Source organism: Bombus affinis, unplaced genomic scaffold (assembly GCF_024516045.1).
Source record: "Bombus affinis isolate iyBomAffi1 unplaced genomic scaffold, iyBomAffi1.2 ctg00000433.1, whole genome shotgun sequence".
Lineage (NCBI taxonomy): Eukaryota > Metazoa > Arthropoda > Insecta > Hymenoptera > Apidae > Bombus > Bombus affinis.
The window spans coordinates 17,086-41,607 of NW_026109092.1; the positions used below are offsets into that span (position 1 = coordinate 17,086).

Genomic DNA, 24,522 nt, shown 5'->3' on the forward strand with positions numbered 1-24,522 from the left:
CGTCAGGGCAAAAGAGTTTGGGGTTACAAACGCAGCGTTGAGAGCTCTGGCCCAACGAGACGCGATGCACGAGTGCGCTACATGGCTCGCAGGCGGAAATTCCGTAGCTGTAAGCATCAATTAGACGCGTGACAAACGTCTAGTAAAGATGTGAAATTGAATAGAATCTGGAGATAAATTCAGTATCGAAAGGAGAACGCGTGCCGTTGCATTCGATCGAAAATAATCGCAAAAGTTCAAGAGATTTCAGTATCGAATCGAGAACAACAACACACGCGATTGTATTTGATTGAAAATAATTGAAAATAGTTGAGAAAGATTCGGTATCAACACGAGAACGAGAATACGCTCGGTTATGCTTGATTGAGAGTAATCGAAAAAAGTTGAGAAAGATTCAATGTCGAAACGAATGCAAGCACGCGCGATTGCATTTGATCGAAAATAATAGAACAAAGTTAAGAAAGAATTTTAATCGTTGCGCATTTGAAGAATCCGACCGGAAGAAGAAACACGTGTTTTTTTTGTTATTATGTAACCGGAGCTGCAAGAATAGATTAGAATATTAGAACGGTCAAGGGTCGTATTTATACATAGATCGCGCTAACGGTGGACGACGCGATTAAACCGAGGCTAGTCAAGCCGGTCTACCTTTCTCCGACCGAACCGAATATCGTCGTACGAGTTTTACCTTGCTTAATATTTTTAACAACATGTACCAACGTTCCACGATAGAAACCGCAATAGTTCATGGTGTTGAAAGTAGCTTAAGATCGGCTCGTTATTTTCTCGATATTATGCGCTTTAGAAATAGTCGAGAATTGAACAAATATGACACGAATTCAATATGAAGACTACAACGGTAAAACGTGTCTTCACGTTAAATTTTAAATTCTATGTGGAAACGTATCTTAGATATTATAGGAAACTAATTATTTAATTCTGAAATTAACGGTGCATTTTTCCTTCCAAATTATATCATATTGAAATATTCCTATTTATTCTAATTTATCGTATTCTTTCTATGTGGTCTTGATATATATGTTAACAATAAGAGAAACCAACATGTAAATTCATATATAAATTACTCGCCATAATTATTAGGACATCTACACGTTATAAGCATCGATTGGAACACTTTGACACTTTTCTTTATCTGCTATATCTTACATTACAAAGTACATATGCCGCGAATGAAATAACAGATTTATAACGAAATTACTAGAAACGAAAGCACTCCATTCGTATTAAATATCAATATGTGCCCTAATATTTATGGCCGGCGGTGTTCTTAATTGAACAAAGCGATAATTAATTTTGACGAAGGGCCTGTAGCAACATGAAGACACTTTCAGTATTTAAATTGCATTTATCGGGAGAGAAAAACAAAAGTATAGGTTTCATATTCAAATGTGTTTAAATAATACAAATATTAGCTTAGATCATGAATTTATAGCACGTGTCAAAATATGATATAGTTTTGGTTAATTTTGACTTGCATTCTGCTGGTTTACACAAATTATTGGAAAGCTACCTCCTTGTTGCAGCAATCTCTCCAAATATACAATACAAAGAAAGACAATTGAAAATCGATATAGTCTAATGTCTATTTAAATAAAATGCGTAGGAAGAAATATACTGAAATTTGAGTTTGCGAGTCGTCACAGTTAGTTGCATTTAAGAATTTTCCTGTTTGAAGATCCTGGACGCCACGTTGGTGATGCGAGCGCAGCGCGCCGAGGTCTTCGACTATTTTTCCGGGCAGCGGTTATCGCGTCCTCATTATCGAGTGCGTCTACGACGATCCGGTTGTACTGGAGCGAAATTACAAGGAGATATTGCGGTACAGCGCTTGCTATGTTGGCATGGATTCAATAACAGCCGAAGAAGATCTACGATTGAAGATAGCTCATTACATTCGATCTTACGAGCCAATGGATGAGAAGACGTATCCACGAATCCGTATCGACACCGGCAGCATGGATATCGAGTCCTGCATCGTGTCTGGCGATGTGGAGACAAATGTCCTTGGATATCTTGGAAGCGTCACTGTTGAGCCGCATACTCTTTATTTCTCTCGGGTTGGTAATCCATCAAATTTTACATTTGTCATCGTTTAATCCCCATCTCAAATGTTCTAATCCTAGAAGCTCAGCCTTAGCGTCTTTAGTCTTAATTATAAGAATTTTTCGACAAGTGATAATGATAACGATAATGAAGAAACGTGTTTGTTCTTAGATTACAAGCTGAGTCAAGGACAATTGAGCCAGGTCGTGGCGCTTGCAATTATTAAAAAGATTAACATACATAACTGAGCACTTCATTTAGCATGACGAGTCCTCAATTGTTTACACACAACATGTTTTAAAAGCATACGTATACGTATACGCATACGTAAAAACATACATATTGTATTTTTAAAATCTTGCTATCTTATCAGGGTTTGGTTCCAAAAGTAATTTCTTCTCGCCTGATCGTAATCTTATCATTGCTACGCCTCTCTTTTTGAACGTAATCAGAATATTCTACGATTTGGTAAAACTAAAGCTCTCCCTCTCTCTTTTGATTACAGCACGGCGAAAGCGAGTACAACGTATTGGGTAAGGTTGGTGGTGACGCAGTTTTAAGCGCACGTGGCGAGAGATATGCACAAGCGTTGGCCACCAAGTTCAACGCTATGCGTATTCCCGACCTGCGCGTGCTAACTAGTCGCCTTCGAAGGACTATCGCGACTGCTCGTGGCGTGGAATCGCCCCAAGAACACGTGACAGCACTCAACGAACTCCACGCCGGTATCTGTGAGGGGCTGTCTTATGAAGACATGCAGGAGCATTATCCGCAGGTAATTTCAGATCAAACGCGTCTTCCTCCTCGAAATTTCGTCACTGCTTGCATTGAATTACGTTTAAGGTGTTGTTGACCAAAGTGAAATAGCGAGTGAAGATAATTTATACTTTTAAGGATGATTCATCGAAAAATGTGTAAATTCGGTTTCACTTACTACTTGCCTAATCTTCTGGCTGTATTTAAACGAGCCTTCAATCGGTTGAATTTATCAATCCCTAGCTCTAAGAGCTTTAATTTATTTGTGTAGTAAATGGTAGATAGCTGTAACAGTTATCATTGTAGGTTATAGGGTATAACGGTATAAGCTTTTTGGGTATATAGAGTATATAGGGTTTATAGGGTATAAGCTTTTTGAATTAATCTAATTGTATCAGTATTATGTTAGAAACATGGTACTATAATTGACACATTTAACATTAGTATTTGATCAAAATTTTCCCAGTGATTGATTAGTTAATGCAGTTATAATTTGTATTTCAATAAGTTTGGGATCCTAGATATGGAATATTTATTATCTACTAGGTTTGTCAATTTAATTCTCTAAGCGAACAACTTTCAATCGTATCTTGGAAAATGAATAATAACATAAATCTTCACGGATGACTCAAGCATTGAATACTTGGCCACTGGGGAAAAGTATCGAGTGACTTAACGTCTGCGCTAACAGTCTGTAACTGATTAAAATTCAGTTGTATGCAAATTTATCCATTTACATCCACGAAATATTTGCTTGACTAATGAGAATGAGCGTTGAAGTTCAAAGAAATATTCCCAGTCAAGTACATAGCAGATAGAATATAATCACAATGTTTCACGTTGCTAGATCGAACTCAATCAGTCTGATTAATCTGAACGAAGTTTTAGAACATGGATAAATGAATATTATTGTTTAATCGAGCTATCGCGGGGAGACGCGGTCGTTAGAATACGCGTCAACGAGAGTCGTAAATTCCCGTTACGATTGGATTAATCGACACCACGAATAGTTCGATCCCCGTATTTCGGTTAGGATAATCGGGGTGGTTGATGCGGTATAACACTGGAAGTCAGAGTTATAATAATGTATATTTCCAACACTTTATACAATCACACAAAGTAGTAACGCCGTTGATTAAGATACAGATAACGAGAGAAGAGTTAGTCTTGAATGAGAGAAGGAGAGCTTTAGGCGCTCTAGGCCCTTGAGAGTTATAGGAACTGTCGGAGTTCTGGATAAGTGAGAGCCTTAGAAGACTCTAGGCCGTGTAGGCACCTTGAGAAATGATGAAGGAACTCAGAAAGATACAGGAACGGTGAGAGTTGTAGGAAATGCAGGAACCCTAGGCACCGTGAGAGACGATCAAACTCCAAAGTTTTATTCTAATGTGAATGCGGAGGAAAGCTTGGTATGGGTGTGTCCTTTGAACGAAGAACGCGGATTCGTTGCTTACATTTTCAGTTAGTAAAGTGAGGGAAATAATCCGCGATGTCGATTGGTTGGGACCAATGTTAGGAAGGAAGAGAGGAGGAAGAAACCTCCTACCAACTTGGGTCCTAGGCGACATTGTTTATAGGGAAACTCAGATTTTCGGTTAGGTATATCTCCGCTTTCTTCGTTATTCTTAAGAGCACATAATAAACCCAAGGACCTTTCTAAAAACCGGCCGAAAACACTTCTGGAATTAGAAAGTCTTTTCTGGCAAACAGATGTGCTTAGACCTTGTGTGCGAACAATGCAGCTAGAATTGCAACTTTATAGTGGGTCCTTGGGCCTATGGAGTGTTAGAAGGACGACAGGTAGACCGTTGGTTGGCAAGCCGCGCGCGATGGCGTGCAGATGTGTTGCACGGCGTAACATCCTCCCCCCGTTGAGAGGGCACCGATCAAAAACCTGTAGAGATAAAATTGATTAAATCTTCTATCCGCCTCCTTGTTGATTGTTGCTGCCCTGTGTACTGTGGCCGTCCAGAGGATGTAGTGGTCGCCAAGAGGAATTTGATGATACGGCTGGAAGGCCGGTGCGCTGAGGATATTTGTCTGTCCTGGAGACTGCTTCGTCGCTGCGTCGAAGGACCGTTGACTGCCTTGTAGTCTGGACCGCCGTGGTTCTTGGCATTGCCAAGAAAGTTGCCACTGAAGTTCACGGATCCAGAAATGTCGTGAAGAGCTCGGCTTACGAAGTATTGTAGGACACCTCAGACCTGGAGGTGTCGTTATACATCTCGCCGATTTCCCAATGGTAGATCATATCTGTATGGAGATGCGCTTTTCATCTGCCTTCTTCGATGTTTGTAGTTGCCTTGATGAGGCCGTCGTCGCCAGGGTAAGCTCGATGATACGACCGAAAAGCCGTTGCGTAGAGGACACCCGTCTGTCCTGGTGTCTGGTTCGCCGTTGCGTTAAGGGGCCGTTGAAGTTCACGATCCAGGATGTATCGTGAAACGGTTCGGCCCATGCAGTATCGTGGAACACCTCGACCCATGAGGTGTCCTTGAATAGTTTGCCCCAGGAGGTGTCGTTGAATGAAACTCCGGTGATGCATGGTATAGATTCGAACACGCCGCAGAGTTGTGTGTTTGATTGGGGGACTGAGCTCCCCCCGATGATCTGCCCCAATTGTGCTATCTTGTCCCACATGTCGTGGATTGTATCGTGGTAAGACCTGGAGCAGATTTCGCCTTTCTTGTATGGTATCTCTGCAACATCAGATTCGTGAAAGTATTGCATGTCATTTGGACATCCTCGTTGCTGTTTCGGCTGAGGAAGCGTGGAGGAGGTCATGGTTGATTGAGGGACGAGGCTCCCCCCGTAGACCCATCCGGATCGCGCCTTCTCGCTGATGGCTGGTAGCTGTACCGGCGTGGCCCAACAATCCGCAAGAGACAGAATCAGAGATTTGTCCCACGTAGTGCTCTGTGGGCTTAGTGGACAAGTGTTGAAATCAGCTGGCGCGTTCTGAAAACTACTAACAATTAAATGATTAGTCATAGTGGTAATAACGTGGAGATGATCCCGATTTGGGTTACTCGCAGGCGTGGCTCCTCGCCGCCGTGGCGATGGAGAATTCTTCGCGTTAGGTCGTGGAGAAAGACTCTCCGATATGATGTCCATGTCAGGTGTAACATGTAAAGTGGTGTTCTCCGTCGGCGGAGTATAACTGTTTTTGTCCTGGACGTGATTCAGTTCCTTCCTGTCTTGCAGATCTGGAGCATTCGGCTGATTCGAGACATCTTGTGTAGTTGAATCAGATGGTTGCGATGCTGACGATGGGAACGTGGTTGTCGTCAGATCGCGTGTGGGTGACACGTTATGAGTGTCACGCGGTAAGCTCAGCGTGGTATGCGACGAAATCGCCGTTTGAGTGGATGCGATGGTTTCCGTTGGCGGAATACGACCGTTGTTGTCTTGGATGAGAGTCGGTCCCTTCCGGTCCAGAGGGTCTCGAGCGATTGATTGATTCAAGACGTTGTGTAACGTCGAATCAGATGATTGCGATGCTGACGCTGCGAACGTGGTCGTCAGATCGCGGACAGTTGACATGTTGTGAGTATCACGCGGTGAGCTCCGCGTGGTATGCGACGGGATCGCCATTTGAGCTGGTGCGATGATTTCCGTCGGCGAAGTACGACCGTTGTCGTCTTGGACGGGATTCAGCTTTGTCCGATCCAGAGAATCTCGAGTGATGGACTGATTCAAGACGTTTTGTGGCGTTGAATCAGATGGTTGCGATGCTGACGATGGGAACGTGGTTGTCGTCAGATCGCGTGTGGGTGACACGTTATGAGTGTCACGCGCTGAGCTCCGCGTGGTGTGCGACGGGATCGCCATTCGAGTTACTGCGATGGTTTCCGTCGGCGGAGGTTGATCCTTGTTGTCCTGGATGGGATTCACTTCCTTCCGGTCCAGTGGATCGTGAGAGGTTGGCTGATTCAAAGCATTTCGCGGCAATTTGATACCAGTGGCTGATCCATTGTGTGCCGGTCTCGATGACCGGGGTTGTCGTGCTGTACGTTGGTTACGTCTTAGCCGATCGCATATATCGTTATACTGTTCTCTGATCTCGAGACCGCGCGTTTGTTCTTCCGGGAGTTTAAGCGACGCGGACTCACGGCCGACGGCTGATTCGCCGCTTGTCGATTGTGACGGTATACTTCGTTGTGTATTGATTAATTGTTTGGCTACTCGGAGTTGCAGTCTTTCGTATTCTTCCGCTAGCTCACTGCCGCGCGCGATCTCTCCCTCGTCTAAAGTTACGATCTGGTGTTGTAATGCACGGAGTTCCTTCTCGACGGTTTCTAGACGTTCTTTAATTTGAAGCAAGTCGATCTCTTCCGAACAGCCTGATTGTTCAATGTCGTCGAGTTTTTTTTCGAGGCGTGTAAACTGGGCGATATAGTAGCTCCGGCGTCGACGCAAGACGGCAAGTTCGTTTCCGGTTGCCATTATTTTTTATGTAATTGATAATGAAATCGTTTGAACTTACTTCTGTTGGCGATTGTCCACTTTGTGGCAGGAGGCTGTGTGGTTGCGTTTCAACCACCGAATTATACCTCTTCAAAGGTGACGACCCTTTACGTTACTGACCTCGCTGGGGTGGTAACGCTTCCGCTGCTGGTTGTGTTGGATTCACGTGGCACTGTATGAGAGTGGGTGTCACTGGCGTGCACTTTTCACTTGACACAGTATCCGGCTCGAAGGACCATGTTTAATCGAGCTATCGCGGGGAGACGCGGTCGTTAGAATACGCGTCAACGAGAGTCGTAAATTCCCGTTACGATTAGAATAATCGACACCACGAATAGTTCGATCCCCGTATTTCGGTTAGGATAATCGGGGTGGTTGATGCGGTATAACACTGGAAGTCAGAGTTATAATAATGTATATTTCCAACACTTTATACAATCACACAAAGTAGTAACGCCGTTGATTAAGATACAGATAACGAGAGAAGAGTTAGTCTTGAATGAGAGAAGGAGAGCTTTAGGCGCTCTAGGCCCTTGAGAGTTATAGGAACTGTCGGAGTTCTGGATAAGTGAGAGCCTTAGAAGACTCTAGGCCGTGTAGGCACCTTGAGAAATGATGAAGGAACTCAGAAAGATACAGGAACGGTGAGAGTTGTAGGAAATGTAGGAACTCTAGGCACCGTGAGAGACGATCAAACTCTAAAGTTTTATTCTAATGTGAATTTTTTTTTTTTTTTTTTTTTTTTTTATTTATTAGAATATTTACAATCAATTCTCGTTGAGAATTTTCAGTAACTTAATTTGGCGTGATACAATGACATGGATTATAATAGCTTTATATTGTTGATTCTAGTAGGACTAAGGGTTTAATCTAGTGGGTATTTTCTTTTTAGTCTGCGGATCTGGTCCGTCGTGTCCAGTAGTTGGGTGACTAGTGGGTTGTGGTGGTTGTTGACTCTTGTGCTATATCTGCTTCTGGACTTGTGTATTTCGTATCTTGAGGTCTCGGTGGATTGTTTCGTTGGTAACATACCAGGGTGCATTTAATAGGGATCTTAGCGTTTTCGATTGGAAGCGTTGGAGTATTTCAATGTTGGAGTTACTTGCTGTTCCCCATAGTTGGATTCCGTAGGTCCAGACAGGTTTTATTACGGCTTTGTAGAGGGTTATTTTGTTCTGTATGTTTAGTTTGGAGCGTCGGCCCGTGAGCCAATAGAATTTTCTTAGTTTTTCCTTTAGTTGCTTTGTTTTTTCCGAGATATGTTCTTTCCAAGTTAGCCTCCTGTCCAGGGTCATGCCCAGGTATCTTACGGAGTCCTTGCTTGGGATTATTGTGTTGTTAATGGTAACCTGGGGGCAGGTTTGTTTTCGGAGCGTGAAGGTTACATGGGAGGATCTTTTTCGTTTATTTTAAAACCCCATTTTTGGAACCACTTTTCCATGGAGTCGAGACTTCGCTGGAGAGTGTATGAGGCAATTGCCGGGTCTGCGTGGGTAGCTAATAGTGCTGTGTCGTCGGCAAATGTTGCTATTGTTACCTCGTTTGATATGGGTAAGTCGGCAGTGTAGATGGAGAATAGTAGGGGTCCGAGGACACTACCTTGCGGTATGCCGGATTCTATTGGGAATGTTACGGAAGTGGCGCCTAGACATTTAACTATGAATTGTCTGTTGGTAAGGTAGGATTTTAAGATGGAGTAGTATGGGTGGGGTAGGATTTTTTTAAGCTTGTAGAGTAGCCCTTCATGCCATACTTTATCGAATGCCTGTTGGATGTCTAGGGATACGGCTGAGCAGTATATTTTCTTTTCAAGGGTTTGGCTGATCATGTGGGTTATGCGGTGGATTTGCTCTACTGTTGAGTGTTGTTTTCGGAAGCCGAATTGGTGATCTGGGAGAGTTTTCAATTCTTCTAGGAGTGGAAGGAGACGATTCGTGAGCATCCTCTCGAATAGTTTAGACAGGGTAGGTAAGAGACTGATTGGGCGATAGGAGCTGGCTTCATATATTGGTTTACCGGGTTTGGGGATGAGGATGATTAGTGAGATTTTCCACGCCTTAGGAAAGTGTTCTAGGCGGAGGATGGCGTTGAAGATTGATGCGATGAGTGCGATCCCTTTTATGGGGAGTTCCTTGATTGCTTTATTTCCTATTAGGTCGTGACCTGCTGCTTTCTTGGGGTTTAGGCGACTGATTGCTTCTATGATCTCTGCAGAAGTGAAGGGTTGAATAGGAGGGGACATTTGGAAGGGAGTGTGCAGGTATTCGGTGACGTCCGCTGCAGCTATGGAGGAATGGGGTTGGAATACTTCAGTCAGGTGTTCAGCAAATATGTTGGCTTTTTCTATAGGGCTACGCGCCCATCCACCCTGCGGGCGGCGGATTGGAGGTATTATTTGTGGGGGGGCGCGTGAGTTTCCTGGAGGCTTTCCATAGTGAGTAGTTTGAGTCGGCTGTGGGGGACAGGCTGGCGAGATATTTGTGAAAACGGTCGTTATTGTAGTTCTTTATGGTTTTGGATAGTTTTCTAGTTGCGTTATTTAGTTTGCGTTTGTCCTCCGGTGTTCTATGGGTCTGCCATATCCTTCTTAGTCTACGTTTTTCTGCTATTTTTTTTTAATATGTACTGGGGGTATTCGTGATTGCTGATGGACGTTTTTGCCGGTGTGGAGACGCGGATTGCGTTTATTATGCTCGCATTTAGGTATTCCGTGGCTGCTTCGATTTCGTCATTGGTTTTTAGTGAGGTTGAGGCTGAAGTTGTGCGGGTAAAGACTTCTCTAAAGAGCTGCCAGTTGGTGTGTTGGTTATGAATGGAGCCATTAGGTGTATTCTCGATGATGGTTGAACTGACTGTTACTATCACGGGGTAATGATCAGAGGAGAGATCGGCCGAGGAATTGATTTGGACGTGTCTTGGCGAGATATTTTTGGTTATGAAGAAATCAAGGAGATCGGGTATTTTGTTTGTGTCGGTGGGCCAGTGTGTGGGTTCGTATGTGGTAAGGTAGTTGAGGTTGTTGGTTATTATGCTGTTGAGGAGGTTTTTGCCTCTTACTGTAACCAGTCTGCTACCCCATTGGGTGTGTTTAGCGTTATAGTCTCCTCCGGCTATATATCTGTTGCCCAGGGTGTCCAGGAAGTGGTCGAAGTATTCTTTGGCGATGGAGTGTCTGGGAGGGCAGTATACAGCTGAGGTGGTGATTGTACCATGATAGTCTTCTATTGCTACGTTTGTTGCTTGGAGGTAGTCTTTCTGGAATGGTGGAAGTTCGTAGTGCTTGATGTTTGCTTTGATTATGATTCCGGTGCCGCCGTGGGCCTTTCCGCTGGGGTGTTGGGTATGGTAGAACTTGTATCCGTTTATGTTCAGGTAGTTTTTGTCGGTGAAGTGGGTTTCAGATATGAGCATTATGTCGATTAGCTGGTGTTTTAGGAAGAGTTCTAGCTCAAGTTTGCGTTGCGCTAGACCATTGGCGTTCCACAGAGCTATGCGTCTTGGTTTTATTTTGTGTCTGGGCGTATTAATTTTTCCATTATGATTGTTAATAGCGATAGCAAATTGTTTATTTGCTCTGATTGTTTCTCTATTAGCTTTTCAAGTCTAGAGACGTTGTCTGTGTTAGGTGAGGTGGGGGCACTATTTTGGGGAGGATCCCTGTGGCTATTTGGTTTATTTTGAGTGCCTTGTACCGCTTGGGCATAGGAGTTTGAGGGAGTGGTGAGTTTGATAGGGCTGGGTGTTTGATTGGTTGGGGGGATTGGGATAACGGTGGATTTCGGCGAGCTGGGTGTTTGGTAATTTTCCTCTTTTGTTCTAAGTTTGGGGTATTTGCTTGAGTACAGAGTTTTGTAGGCTGAGCAGCCTTTGTAGTTGGCAGGATGATCACCTTGACAGTGGATGCACTTCGCTGGGGTTTCCGGTGATTTCCTGCACTGGTCGGTGGGGTGTGTACCTGCACATTTGACGCAGCGGAAGGTGTGGTTGCAGTATTTCTGTGTGTGCCCATATCTTTGGCACCTTTTGCATTGGACTATCTCCTTTTTGGTTTGCGGTGGTTCAAATTTAACGATGGCGTTCATTATGCGACTGATATTGTAGATTTCCTTGTTGTTTGGTTTCTGTTTTAAATCAATGAAAAATAGGGATAGCGGGTCTTTTGTGACTCTATGCCTTATGTTGCTGACATTGGTGACTTCGTGGCCGAGTTTCGATAGTTCTATTTTTAGTTCGTCGATGTCTGCGGAGTGGTGGATGTTTCGTAGCACCACCCGAAAAGGTCTTTCTTCTTTGAGTTGCTAGGTGTGGAAGTTGGCGTTCAGGGCCCTGAGTGTCTTGGTGAGCTTCCTGTAAGCTTCTGGATTCGTAGGCAGAATTTTTACCTGATTGTTGGTTATCTTCAGGTTATAGTCCTCCTTGGAGATATCTCTCTCTAAGGACTTGGTCATTGTCTGGATGTCGATGATATCGTTAATAAATATTGGTGGGGGAGGGGGGCGTCTCTGTGCGTGGTGGTTAAGTGGTGAGCCTGCGGTTTCCATGGCATCGTTGGTGGATTCCAAAATTGCGAACCTGTTGTGGGTGTTAATTTGCGTTGGTGGATGTCCGTTCGAGTTTGTGTCTGCTGGTTCGGTTTTGCGTTTTTTCGCCTTATTGGCGTCGTTGGCACGGGGGGATATGCAGAATTTCTGCCACGGGGGGAGTAGCGCGGGGTAGTGATGGGTTTGGACAGGCGAGCCTGGTCGTGATTGTTGGGCCATCATCGAGCTAGCTATTTCAATATGAATAACTAGTCGTGAGGCTATGCGGCAGGGATCGGGTTGGGGTTAGGTGCGTAGGCTTTTCTTCTCTCTGGCGGATAGGAAACACTTGGGAAGATAGGAGCACGTTGTGTTCACTTTCGACGGTTGGGCGACACGTGTTGTTTTCGAACTTCACTGGGCACTAGAGGCACGTCTGCACGCTTCGGCACTCGACAGCGAACTGATTCTAATGTGAATGCGGAGGAAAGCTTGGTATGGGTGTGCCCTTTGAACGAAGAACGCGGATTCGTTGCTTACATTTTCAGTTAGTAAAGTGAGGGAAATAATCCGCGATGTCGATTGGTTGGGACCAATGTTAGGAAGGAAGAGAGGAGGAAGAAACCTCCTACCAACTTGGGTCCTAGGCGACATTGTTTATAGGGAAACTCAGATTTTCGGTTAGGTATATCTCCGCTTTCTTCGTTATTCTTAAGAGCACATAATAAACCCAAGGACCTTTCTAAAAACCGGCCGAAAACACTTCTGAAATTAGAAAGTCTTTTCTGGCAAACAGATGTGCTTAGACCATGTGTGCGAACAATGCAGCTAGAATTGCAACTTTATAGTGGGTCCTTGGGCCTATGGAGTGTTAGAAGGACGACAGGTAGACCGTTGGTTGGCAAGCCGCGCGGGATGGCGTGCAGATGTGTTGCGCGGCGTAACAATTATAATTACAATACGAAGTTGATGTGTACTTATTAACCGTGTACTATAACGAAACTTAAATCATACCATGATTTGAATATTATATCGCAGGTCTACTTTATTAAAGCTTATGTTTAAAATCAGCCATTGTTCCCTGACTTTGCATAAGCTAGGTTTTAATGCTTTGAGGACCTCGATGTACGAACCATTCCATGACTTAGGCAAAAGTCTATATACTTTAGTATATAGTACATAGATAGCGTATATACCTTCTAGATCTCTAAATCAATGCTTTTGCGTAGGAATTTGCATGGCGCGATCAAGATAAGCTGCGCTATCGTTATCCATGGGGAGAAAGCTACATCGACGCCATGCACCGCGTGGAACCGGTTATTGCTGAATTACAGAGATCCAACAACATCTTGGTCGTGTCTCATCAAGCTATTCTGCGCTGCATCATTGGCGTTTTCACAGATAAAAAACCGGAAGAGGTGCCTTACGCTGAGGTGCCACTGCATACCGTCATCCGAATCAGCAGCCAGGGTTACAATTACAAGGTGGACTTCTTCAAGTTACCCATAGAGTGCGTAAACACGATTCGCGTGAAGCCGAATAATTGTAGCGCGGACAGAACCGCGGACGATGCTCTGCTCACAGTCCCAGCACATTTCGACATACCGGATCCTTGGCGAAATCTTGGCAGCGGACCCACTCCCGTACAACAACACTGAGAAACCGCTCGGAGATCCACGATCACGTCGAAAATTCGATGTCTGTTTGTTTGTAACCCCTGGAGCTTTCAGCAGTGATGTCTTCTTGGAATATTTTTGCTTTTGAATTCAGGCAGGGGATGAAGATTTGAAATATCATGCAAGTATGGATTGAATATATTTTTAGTACGTATATATGTATAAGTAGATCGCTTTAAGGTATCTTTAAGAAATACAGATTCGATGAGACGGAAGATGATGATATCGGAGTCAATTCTAGATAAATAGATTGGATAGATCGCGTGAAAGAAACGACATGTAAATTCAAATAATCGTTATCGATACTGGAAATTTATTTCTGAAATATTCTCATGAATTTTCTCATGAATCCCGAGAAACTTAGGTCGTTTCAACTTTGACTTGTTTATCGTCGAGTTCCGTTACCTTCGCGGGATGTACTCCGATTGTCATGTTTTTCCTCGTTGATTCTGTTCCCATTGGCAATAATTTAGTATCCTGCTGCTGGAGCCCTCTATACGTTATGTTTAAGCAGTTTAATTTTAATAATCACATACAAGTCAAATGTTACATTAACTCTAATATGTCGCAGATGACTATCGCAAGAAATATTTTAATTGTACATCGTAAAATTCAGAAAGACAGGCAATCTTTTAAATTGTAGGAATGCGAAACATGTCTTTCGTATTAAATTCTATTTCAAAATATTGATATAATATATACAACGAACACACGAAAGACAGTTTTTTTAGTATTGTACTATTTATAGGTGATAGAATTTTAGATTTATGTATTTTCGTTTGCCTAGTTCCTAGCACAACGATTGTAAGCCTTGAGATTTGGACGATATTAGGATTTTTATTACTGTAAAGTACAATTGAAAGATACTATATCGTAGCGTTATATAAAGTTTGACTATAAAACGGACCTGATATCATTGTTAACAAAGAAATAACGAATATTGTATTTTTCGAGTGTGTATGAGTGTTCGAACGATAGATGTATATTTCTACGCACAAAATTAGCGGTATACTGTGCTACGGTCTCATTAAGAAATGTCAAACATTCGAGCAAAGTATTTTTCTCTAAGAAGGAAAGCGCGAGAAATAATCAACAGAGGCGATTAAGAAAGAAAAAAATCGATATCGAATGGTGCCTGCTTCTGTCGATATACTGTTACGTTTCACTTAGAGTTATATTCTATCTCGTGGACCGCATAAACATGCATAATATTTTATTAGGCATCACGTGGAAATCTCCGAGCAATCTATTTATCCAGAACAAGCTCGAGGATTCGTAAAATGTGAATAGAATAAAAAATAAATAAGCCTTACGGAACTAATTTATTCTGAGATGAACTAAGTACGGCAGAGGGCAAATTAATTTTCTATACAAGTATACAAATGGCACAAGTTATCTAGTCCATTCATTGCTGAACATTCTGGCGTTCTTTCTTTTCTCTTTTGCTATGCGGGAATCGACATAAAAAATTATACAGCGTTCTAAATGTTAAGTCGTATTAATACCTTTTAAACTCCTTTGTTTGTTTGTTTTTTAATTGTGTATTGTATTTTCGAGCTATCGCGGGGAGACGCGGTCGTTAGAATACGCGTCAACGGGAATCGTAAATTCCCGTTACGATTAGAATAATCAACACCACGAATAGTTCGATCCCCGTATTTCGGTTAGAATAATCGGGGTAGTTGTTGCGGTATAACACTGGGAGTCACAGAGTTATAATAATGTATATTTCCAACACTTTATACAATCACACAAAGTAGTAACGCCGTTGATTAAGATACAGATAACGAAAAGAAGGATTATTCTTAGATGAGAGAAGAAGAGCTATAGGAGCTCTAGGCCCTTGAGAGCTGTAGGAGCTGTCGGACTTCTGAATACTGTGAGAGCGGTAGGAGACTCTAGGCCGTGTAGGCCTAACATAACTTCCGCAATTAACATTCAATGACTCGTGTGTATGACTAGAATGATTCAATAGAAACAGGTACAGCTTTGAATAAGTTTGACTAGATAAAAAGTGATTATCAAGTAAACTGCGAACATGCATTTGTGAGAAACTTATGAACGTACGTAATATGCAAAAATATATAAAGTACGCAAAATAGAGTAGTCGTTAGAATATTTAGTAAAGCAAGTTTCTGCTTAGGTTGCATTCCTTCAGCAGTATCCATAAAAATATGAATTTGAATAAATATTCGCAGTTTACTATTCAAGACCCTGATGGAAGCTTAGACAAAGTCTTAACCACAAATCTTAAAAAATCAGCAAAAGTACAAATATTTCATAAAGTTTCACCATTGTTTCAATGAGAAACGACGAGATTCAATAAAATCCCGTCAGTATCCATTTTAAATGCCCGAGTATCCATTTGGCAGTATAATCCCCAGTATCAATTTGGCAGTATAATCTCTTTGTTTACTCGCCAAATGGAGGTCCAAGCTTCTCAGCATTCTGTCTTGAATCTCCTGGTCGTGAGACGAAGTACTTTTCCATAAACCAGTTCTACAATGCGCCATTGGCTCGTTCCTCGAATAAATCCCCAGACGAAAGGCAGAGTAATTCGATTGAGACGACTTCGAGTTTACATCCCATTTCGTTTCGGGAACAACATTCTTCATGAACCCCACTGTAGCTCTGCGACAGGTGTCATAACCCAACAGTTGAATCTTTTTACCGTGAATCGCGTCGAATTGAGGCTTATTTAATTTGCTGTTAGTCACTCGGTTCATGATTGTTTCAACGGAGTCGGGTGTTCCGGGAAGATTCTCGAACACTTTGCGAAGAACTTCATTTGTCAGGTCTTCCTCGCTGCTGGACTCACCTGACGAAAAGTTCTAGGTGTTAACTTTGTGTCTGGTTGAATTAACTGTAAAAACGTAAAAAGGCAGAACGAGGCACGAAAACTGTTACATATCGATTCCGGTTTGTAAACCAATTTTAAAGAATTATTATTTTCTATGATAGTAACAAAAAATCAAAATCAGTAAAAATATCGATTTCTACGTCCATTATGTTTTGATTCTATACTTTGTACGGTTCTGCCTTCTTTACATTACAAAAACAATATTTAAAAAATTGTTTGCTAATATCATAACTACATCACAAGATATTTGTTTGTTTCATTATTGTAGTATCGGAAAAAAGGACAGGATTAGGATAATTTAGATTTGTAAAATTCTCCTAATACTATTTATTTAAGATAAATAAAAATAACAGAGATTAATTGGACAGAGAACGATAAATGTTCAACTTGAACTAAAACACAAAAGTCTTATTCCACTCAAATCACTCTGTAAATGAAACATTTAAGTGGGGTATAAATTACTCCGTTCTATAGTATTTCAGGGTTAAGGTTTCAATAAAAATTGATTTACGAATAAAAGAAAGATATGCTCGTGTTGCATCGTAGGTACTACGCGGTCGTAAATCCTATTCGCCGCCATGTAGCCGGAATGAAAGCAATACCATTAGCGATACTAACAGCCTGCCTTATTTGGGTGCTGGCGATTGTTCTGTCGATGCCTGCTGCTCTTTTCTCTCACGTGATGAACGTCGATATAGCAACTAACTCCAGCGTCCACATCTGTAACCCTTTCCCCGTGGAATTAGGCGAGTATCTCACAAGCTGAAATATTGGACATTTCTCCGTGTTTTCATTTCACACCCACGAAGTCGTATTAAATTATTTCTCGTTCTGAAACGCAGGGGCAAGCTATAGGAGAGGGGTGGTGCTGTTCAAGTTCCTGGCCTATTACATCATTCCCCTATTCATCATATCAGCATTTTATTTTCAAATTGCACGACACCTTCAACTGTCCACCAGGAACATGCCCTGCGAATTATCTGCAATGCAGCGGCTGGAGCAAATTCGATCACGCAGAAAGGTTGAGTGAATCGATATTATTATGAAATTATACAATTTTCAAGTAAATCTAATTTTGACACAAAAGTTCTATATTTGGTATACAAATATTTGGTATACAGGTATACCAGTGAAAAGGTGTAGAACAGAGATATTGAAATTGCTACCTGTATGATATTTTTATGAAATTACACTGCTTATATATGCAGTCAGCTTGGAAATAAATTTAAATTGTAATAAATTGTTACTTAGACTGTGATGTAAATTGAGTTATAGCTATAAATTATTTACTTTGAAAAAATTTCACGCTCATCATGTACCCGAGTAACAAGGTGCAAAAGAAAGAAGCGGAATTAATTTAGCGCAAATCTCGAGTCGATGGTGCAATTGTTATAAACTATACTTTACTTACGCAATCTTCGATACGATCAATAATAAGATTATGTAATACGACCTTAAGCCAATATACGGTTAAGCATCGATGAAACAAGTCTAGTCCAACAACTAGAAGAAGGCGTTCCATAACTTCCGGGATAGAATGCTTTTGTGTTTTAGTTCAAGTTGAACATTTATCGTTCTCTGTCCAATTAATCTCTGTTATTTTTACTTATCTTAAATAAATAGTATTAGGAGAATTTTACAAATCTAAATTATCCTAATCCTATCCCTTTTTCCCGATACTACAATATCTATAATAAGATTTCGCAGGTATCTGCCTCAGATCGACCGCGACCTTAGCAGATTTAGTCATCGCTCAATTGATCCTGTAAATATGCTTTCAACGTCTCGACACCGTTGTCGTTAGATAATACGCCTTTGCCCCAACTTTTGAAATATTACGTTAAATAAATTCTCAAGTTCGATATTTAACTTCTTTCGCAGAAGTCTTTTTTATCAGAAAGATAAATGGAGATTAGCTGGAAGAAAACGTCGCCAAGAGAAATAGTCTTTTCACAGCCGAGGAACAAATCTGGGAAGAGTGCAGGCGTTCTAGCATCTACGAAAAATAAAGAGGCGATAACTCGTAGTCGTTCGAGCGAATGGATCATTTTGATTCGCATACAGCGTGTCTTGGTATGGATTGCCAGCGGATAGTAGTTAAATCGAATCTCTCGTCCAGGCGTAATTCTCAGCCGTTATCTAGAGGTGATTTGTCATCGCTGTATTTATAGGCCAATCGATTATATTATTTGTCCGAATTGTTCCATGAAATTGTATTAATCTCGAAACTCTATTTTCACGAAACATAGCTACCGTTATTACTACTACGAAATGGCTCTTTGTTATCAAAATGGAATAGAGAACGGTTGAATGCATTTGACGGATGAAAACATTGGAAAAGTAGAAGTAAGAACCGTGGTTATTGAAGGTTCTGTCGTATCTTCGCTAGACACGCTTCGATGCCACCTTCTATCGAATTAGTCGAAGTGAATCAGAATATCGAGCCGCCTGTGAAGTGATTTTTAAATCAGACAACAAAGACTTTCTGTTATCGAGTATTTTAATACACTGACTTGGTGTATTAGATCAAGCCATTGTACTCACGTTGCATAAAAAGGAATACATTTCGATTGAAATAATAATTGGTCGAAAGACTTGATCAAATATGCGAACGATATTCATCTTAAATTGTGTACGAAGTTTTCAAATAAATTATTGTTTTATATACAACAGAAACGAGGAAGACGTAGAGTTGGCTCGTTGAAGAAACTTCATTGGTCATTGATACGTCGATGTACTTTAAGATGATCGACCGTCACTTTTCATTCAAATACAATACGGAAAGTGAAATTGGATTACATGCTAAAGATATTGCCAGAGAATATCCCGATCTATAATGATTTATAATTAGCATTCTATCCCGGAAGTTATGGAACGCCTTCTTCTAGTTGTTGGACTAGACTTGTTTCATCGATGCTTAACCGTATATTGGCTTAAGGTCGTATTACATAATCTTATTATTGATCGTATCGAAGATTGCGTAAGTAAAGTATAGTTTATAACAATTGCACCATCGACTCGAGATTTGCGCTAAATTAATTCCGCTTCTTCTTGCACCTTGTTACTCGGGTACATGATGAGCGTGAAATTTTTTCAAAGTAAATAATTTATAGCTATAACTCAATTTACATCACAGTCTAAGTAACAATTTATTACAATTTAAATTTATTTCCAAGCTGACTGCATATATAAGCAGTGTAATTTCATAAAAATATCATACAGGTAGCAATTTCAATTTCTCTGTTCTACACCTTTTCACTGGTATACCTGTATACCAAATATTTGTATACCAAATATAGAACTTTTGTGTCAAAATTAGATTTACTTGAAAATTGTATAATTTCATAATAATATCGATTCACTCTACCTTTCTGCGTGATCGAATTTGCTCCAGCCGCTGCATTGCAGATAATTCGCAGGGCATGTTCCTGGTGGACAGTTGAAGGTGTCGTGCAATTTGAAAATAAAATGCTGATATGATGAATAGGGGAATGATGTAATAGGCCAGGAACTTGAACAGCACCACCCCTCTCCTATAGCTTGCCCCTGCGTTTCAGAACGAGAAATAAATTAATACGACTTCGTGGGTGTGAAATGAAAACACGGAGAAATGTCCAATATTTCAGCGTGTGAGATACTCGCCTAATTCCACGGGGAAAGGGTTACAGATGTGGATGCTGGAGTTAGTTGTTATGTCGACGTCCATCACGTCAGAGAAGAGAGCAGCAGGCATCGACAAAACAATCGCCAGCACCCAAATAAGGCAAGCTATTAGTAGCGCCAATGGTACTGCTTTCATCCCGGCTACATGGCGCCGAAGAGGATTTACGACCGCGTAGTACCTACGATGCAACACGAGCATATCTTTCTTTTATTTGTAAATCAATTTTTATTGAAACCTTAACCCTGAAATACTATAGAACGGAGTAATTTATACCCCACTTAAATGTTTCATTTACAGATGGCTGTTGTGCGTGTATTTATTACTGTTGAGAAATGGTTGTTATTTATACGTTCCGAGCTGTCTCGTGCAACAAATGTACCAACTGTAATATTAATATGTTGGCAAGATAGAAATCTTAGATTATATATAGATTTCTGTTTTACAATTTATTTATTATTTTATTTTATTTGCTTTATTACTAAATTTATTACTATTGGACAAGGGTGTTTAACGCCTTCTGTTTTATTAAACGTCACTAACGATACTAATTCAAATATGCAGATAGATCCTGATAATTATTTGACATGGAAGAAATCAAAATTATTTAGCAACGTATCGTTTGTTGGAAATAAGCGTTGTGTTAATAAAATGATATGTAATTTTCAATATAGCGTTAATTGGATTGTTTATAAATGCAGTATTGCAGGGTTAAGATTAAATGATGTCTGATTAAATGAATTCTTCAGTTATACTTTATTTTAACGTTGAACTTTCTTATTAATGTAAATTAATTGATTTTCTTAATAGCGAAAAGGAAATTGGACGTTTGAGATTTCATTTCGATTACTGATTAAAGAGTCGATTGGTCCATTAATGGGGCGGAACTTCACTAAAGTTAGGACGACCAGCCTATCCCTGAGACAACAATTTCCTCAACCGTAACTGGGTTTGACAACTTACCTCTCGGCTGATAACGCGGTCAGAGTGAAAACTGAGACACCGACTGAAATATCCTTGACGCACTCCGATAATTTGCAAACTGTCTGTCCCCACGGCCATGAATCGAATGTGAATATAACAGACGTGAGTGGTACACTCGTTAGGATCACCTGAAATAACCGAAAATTAAAATTAAAAATATACACGTGTATTTTATTGTATTGTATTTCCACGGTCAATTGTACTCGTGTTATTCAATCTACCCTTTATCGAAATTTTATTCGAATATTTTTCTGTACTTTTGCGAAATTTAATTGAATTCTACGAATATATGGGAAACGTTTTAAAATCTGTTTCGTTGAAAACCCTTTATCGAAATTTTATTTGAATATTTTTCTGTAATTTTGCGAAATTTGATTGAATTCTACGAATATATGGGAAACGTTTGAAAATCTGTTTCGTTGAAAACGACGCCTTCGACATTTCGATAGGTGAGAGCGATAAAATAAACAATACTTGATATTATATTTGTACGGCATCGAGCATATAGTAAAATTATTAGGAAAACATTTATCAGGATTCATTGTTATCGAGAAAATTAAAATAAAAACAATCCGCGATTATGATACAGAAAAATCTATTAAAATTATTCGTGATGAATTCACATCCCACGTCCTTTTATCATACTGTGTAACGTTCACTCAATTTGCGAAAAAAAGATTCCCTCATTAACTCGCTAAATTTCGTCTGTAATACGGACGTCTCTGATGAATTTCGAGATAAAAGGGGGATATTAACAGGAACGTTTTGTATTGAATATTATAATAAAAAATGTAGATTAAGCGAATTTTCTGCAATTTCATGCGGGATGTACAAATTTCGTCGTATGATCGAACACTCAATTATGGTGTTGCACTTTTTTCTCAGTGTTAATCGTGAAATACACATTTTCTTTTTGTTTAAGCATGATCGTTCGAACACTATAATCGAGAAAATATTTATTTATGATTTTCACAGATGATATCGTATGGATCGCATTAATCTTTGATTATTCTCCGTCCGGCTATAAATTGTCCATGGATCAAGATGTATAGCTACATATATCATAAAGTAAGCTCGATATCCACGAAAATAAGCGCGTTTATAATCGAACTCGCTATTGGTCCACGATTACGTGTCCAGAACAACGGAATTTTAACGTCTGATTCAAGGTCTCATATAGCATGTGCTTCTTTTAGAAATTATTTATGAAAATATTTGAATATTTCTAGATGTTCTGTCGCGCAACACATCTGCACGCCATCCCGCGCGGCTTGCCAACCAGCGGTCTACCTGCCGTCCTTCTAACACTCCATAGGCCCAAGGACCCACTATAAAGTTGCAATTCTAGCTGCATTGTTCGCACACATGGCCTAAGCACATCTGTTTGCCAGAAAAGACTTTCTAATTCCAGAAGAGTTTTCGGCCGGTTTTTAGAAAGGTCCTTGGGTTTATTATGTGCTCTTAAGAATTACGAAGAAAGCGGAGATATACCTAACGAAAAATCTGAGTTTCCCTGTAAACAATGTCGCCTAGGACCCAAGTTGGTAGGAGGTTTCTTCCTCCTCTCTTCCTTCCTAACATTGGTCCCAACCAATCGACATCGCGGATTATTGCCCTCACTTTACTAACTAAAAATGTAAGCAACGAATCCGCGTTCTTCGTTCAAAGGGCACACCCATACCAAGCTTTCCTCCGTATTCACATTAGAATAAGCTTCAGTGTTTTCCATCGTCTCTCACGGTGACTAGAGTTCCTGCATAACTCTCACCGTTCCTATATCTCTCAGAATTTCCTACCACTGTCAAAGATCTAACGCCTAACTTCTAACATTAAGTCTCATACCGTGCTACTTTCATATCTATATGATCGCAGCGTGATAAGTTATTAAGTGTTTATATCTACTCAATCGTGTATACTAAGTGTTGGAAATATATATTTTAACTCTGTGAGCCACAGTGTTATCATACCTGAATCACCCCTATTATCTTAATCGAAATACGGGGATCGAACTATTCGTGGTGTCGATCATTCTAATCGTAACGGGAATTTACGACTCCCGTTGACGCGTATTCTAACGACCGCGTCTCCCCGCGATAGCTCGAAAATACACTAGAGATTTTTATGAACGTATTACGTGTGTGATAGAAAAAATTTTGAAATTTCGTTACTAGACCATTATGATCATATTGATAATATATGTAACAAACTAAAAAACATGTATAGAAGTTACAAGATATTTATTTCAAGCATACAATTCACAGAAATCGCTATATCATATAAAAATATATTGTATTATACAAGAATAATTATACATTTCTAGGAGACTTAAATTCTTCTATATTATATGTGATAATAAAGAGTAATGTCTGCGTATTTGTACGATATAATACATTTTATCAATATAACCACGACAGTCGGTAAAGACAATAAAACTGTCATAATATATATCCAGACAAATTTTCTACGATGGGCCCTCAGATGCTTTCGTGCGTTATCGTACCTACTTACATTCTACGCGAAATCGATGACGGAGAAAGTACCGGATGTTCTGATGTTCGCTCGCGACAGATTTATACGCGCGATCCGACAGTCTGAATAAATTCGATATATTGCCGGGATACAAATGACATGGGGTCCTAGCAACATTTTCCGATTGACGGGAAATCGAAATGTAAAAAAAAGGATCCCGACGAAGGAAGGAAAGATTTTTCTCATCTATATTCGGAATATTCATGGATTGTTAGTTTTTACCATTCCAGCTTTGTCGCAATTTATTTCCAACTTATTGGACATTCATTTTGATTTATTATATATATTTAGACGCGGAATACAATGGGTAGCAGATGGCTTTTTCAAGATGTATGAATCATAACCACAAGAAGTACAATTAAATATTTATCCCTTCCGTGTTAGTAAGCTGATGAATCTTTTGATTGTGGCTTGCAAGAATAATAGTAGATTAGTTTAATTCTACCCAGTTAATTATTCATGTAGAAATATGTTTTTACAAAATTTATGCTATGAAATTTTGAATACATTTTATATTTTACGAGAGGAAACTTTCGACACGTCTTGTCCATCTGAACGTTTCTCAAACGTGCACGAAATCTTTTTCCATTTTATTCGACGTCAGAGATCCTTTTTTTTAACGTCGGTCTTAAATGATACATTAGAGATAATATATACACATATTGTACTTTCTTACCAAAATATCGCCCAGAGCCAACGAAAATATGTAGATAGTGGATGTATTTTTTGCAGCCGAATCTGCACCCAATGTAATCATCATCAGTCCGTTCCCAAATACACCCACTATCAGGATTATTAAAAATATCCCAGGTACTATGTAGGTTTCCGGGCGATGGATGTATGGAATGTACCCACTCTCCTGGACCAGGCTCGTCACATTCGAATTCAAAGCCATCTGTAAAAGAATAAATCCACGTCTATGCGTTATGTATGTAACTATGCGTTATGTATTTTATTTTCATTTTCAAACGTTGTATAAATAAATAAGTCTCTTTTATATTTATC

The 24,522-nt window shown here is 40.3% G+C and overlaps 1 protein-coding gene across 2 annotated transcripts; it reads left to right on the top strand.

The window, feature by feature from the left end:
• The first annotated feature begins 23 nt into the window (after window positions 1-23).
• LOC126928005 (6-phosphofructo-2-kinase/fructose-2,6-bisphosphatase-like) lies at window positions 24-15,584 on the top strand. Of its 2 annotated transcripts, none has more exons than XM_050743955.1 (4): window positions 24-109; window positions 1,697-2,082; window positions 2,570-2,839; window positions 13,037-15,584. In XM_050743955.1, the coding sequence occupies exons 2-4, from the start codon at window positions 1,936-1,938 to the stop codon at window positions 13,463-13,465; spliced, it is 846 nt and encodes a 281-aa protein (XP_050599912.1). In that variant the 5' UTR covers window positions 24-109; window positions 1,697-1,935; the 3' UTR covers window positions 13,466-15,584. The 2 variants fall into 2 exon arrangements, with proteins under 2 accessions (XP_050599912.1, XP_050599911.1); XM_050743954.1 differs by having other exon boundaries at window positions 1,697-2,078.
• Window positions 15,585-24,522: the final 8,938 nt, after the last annotated feature.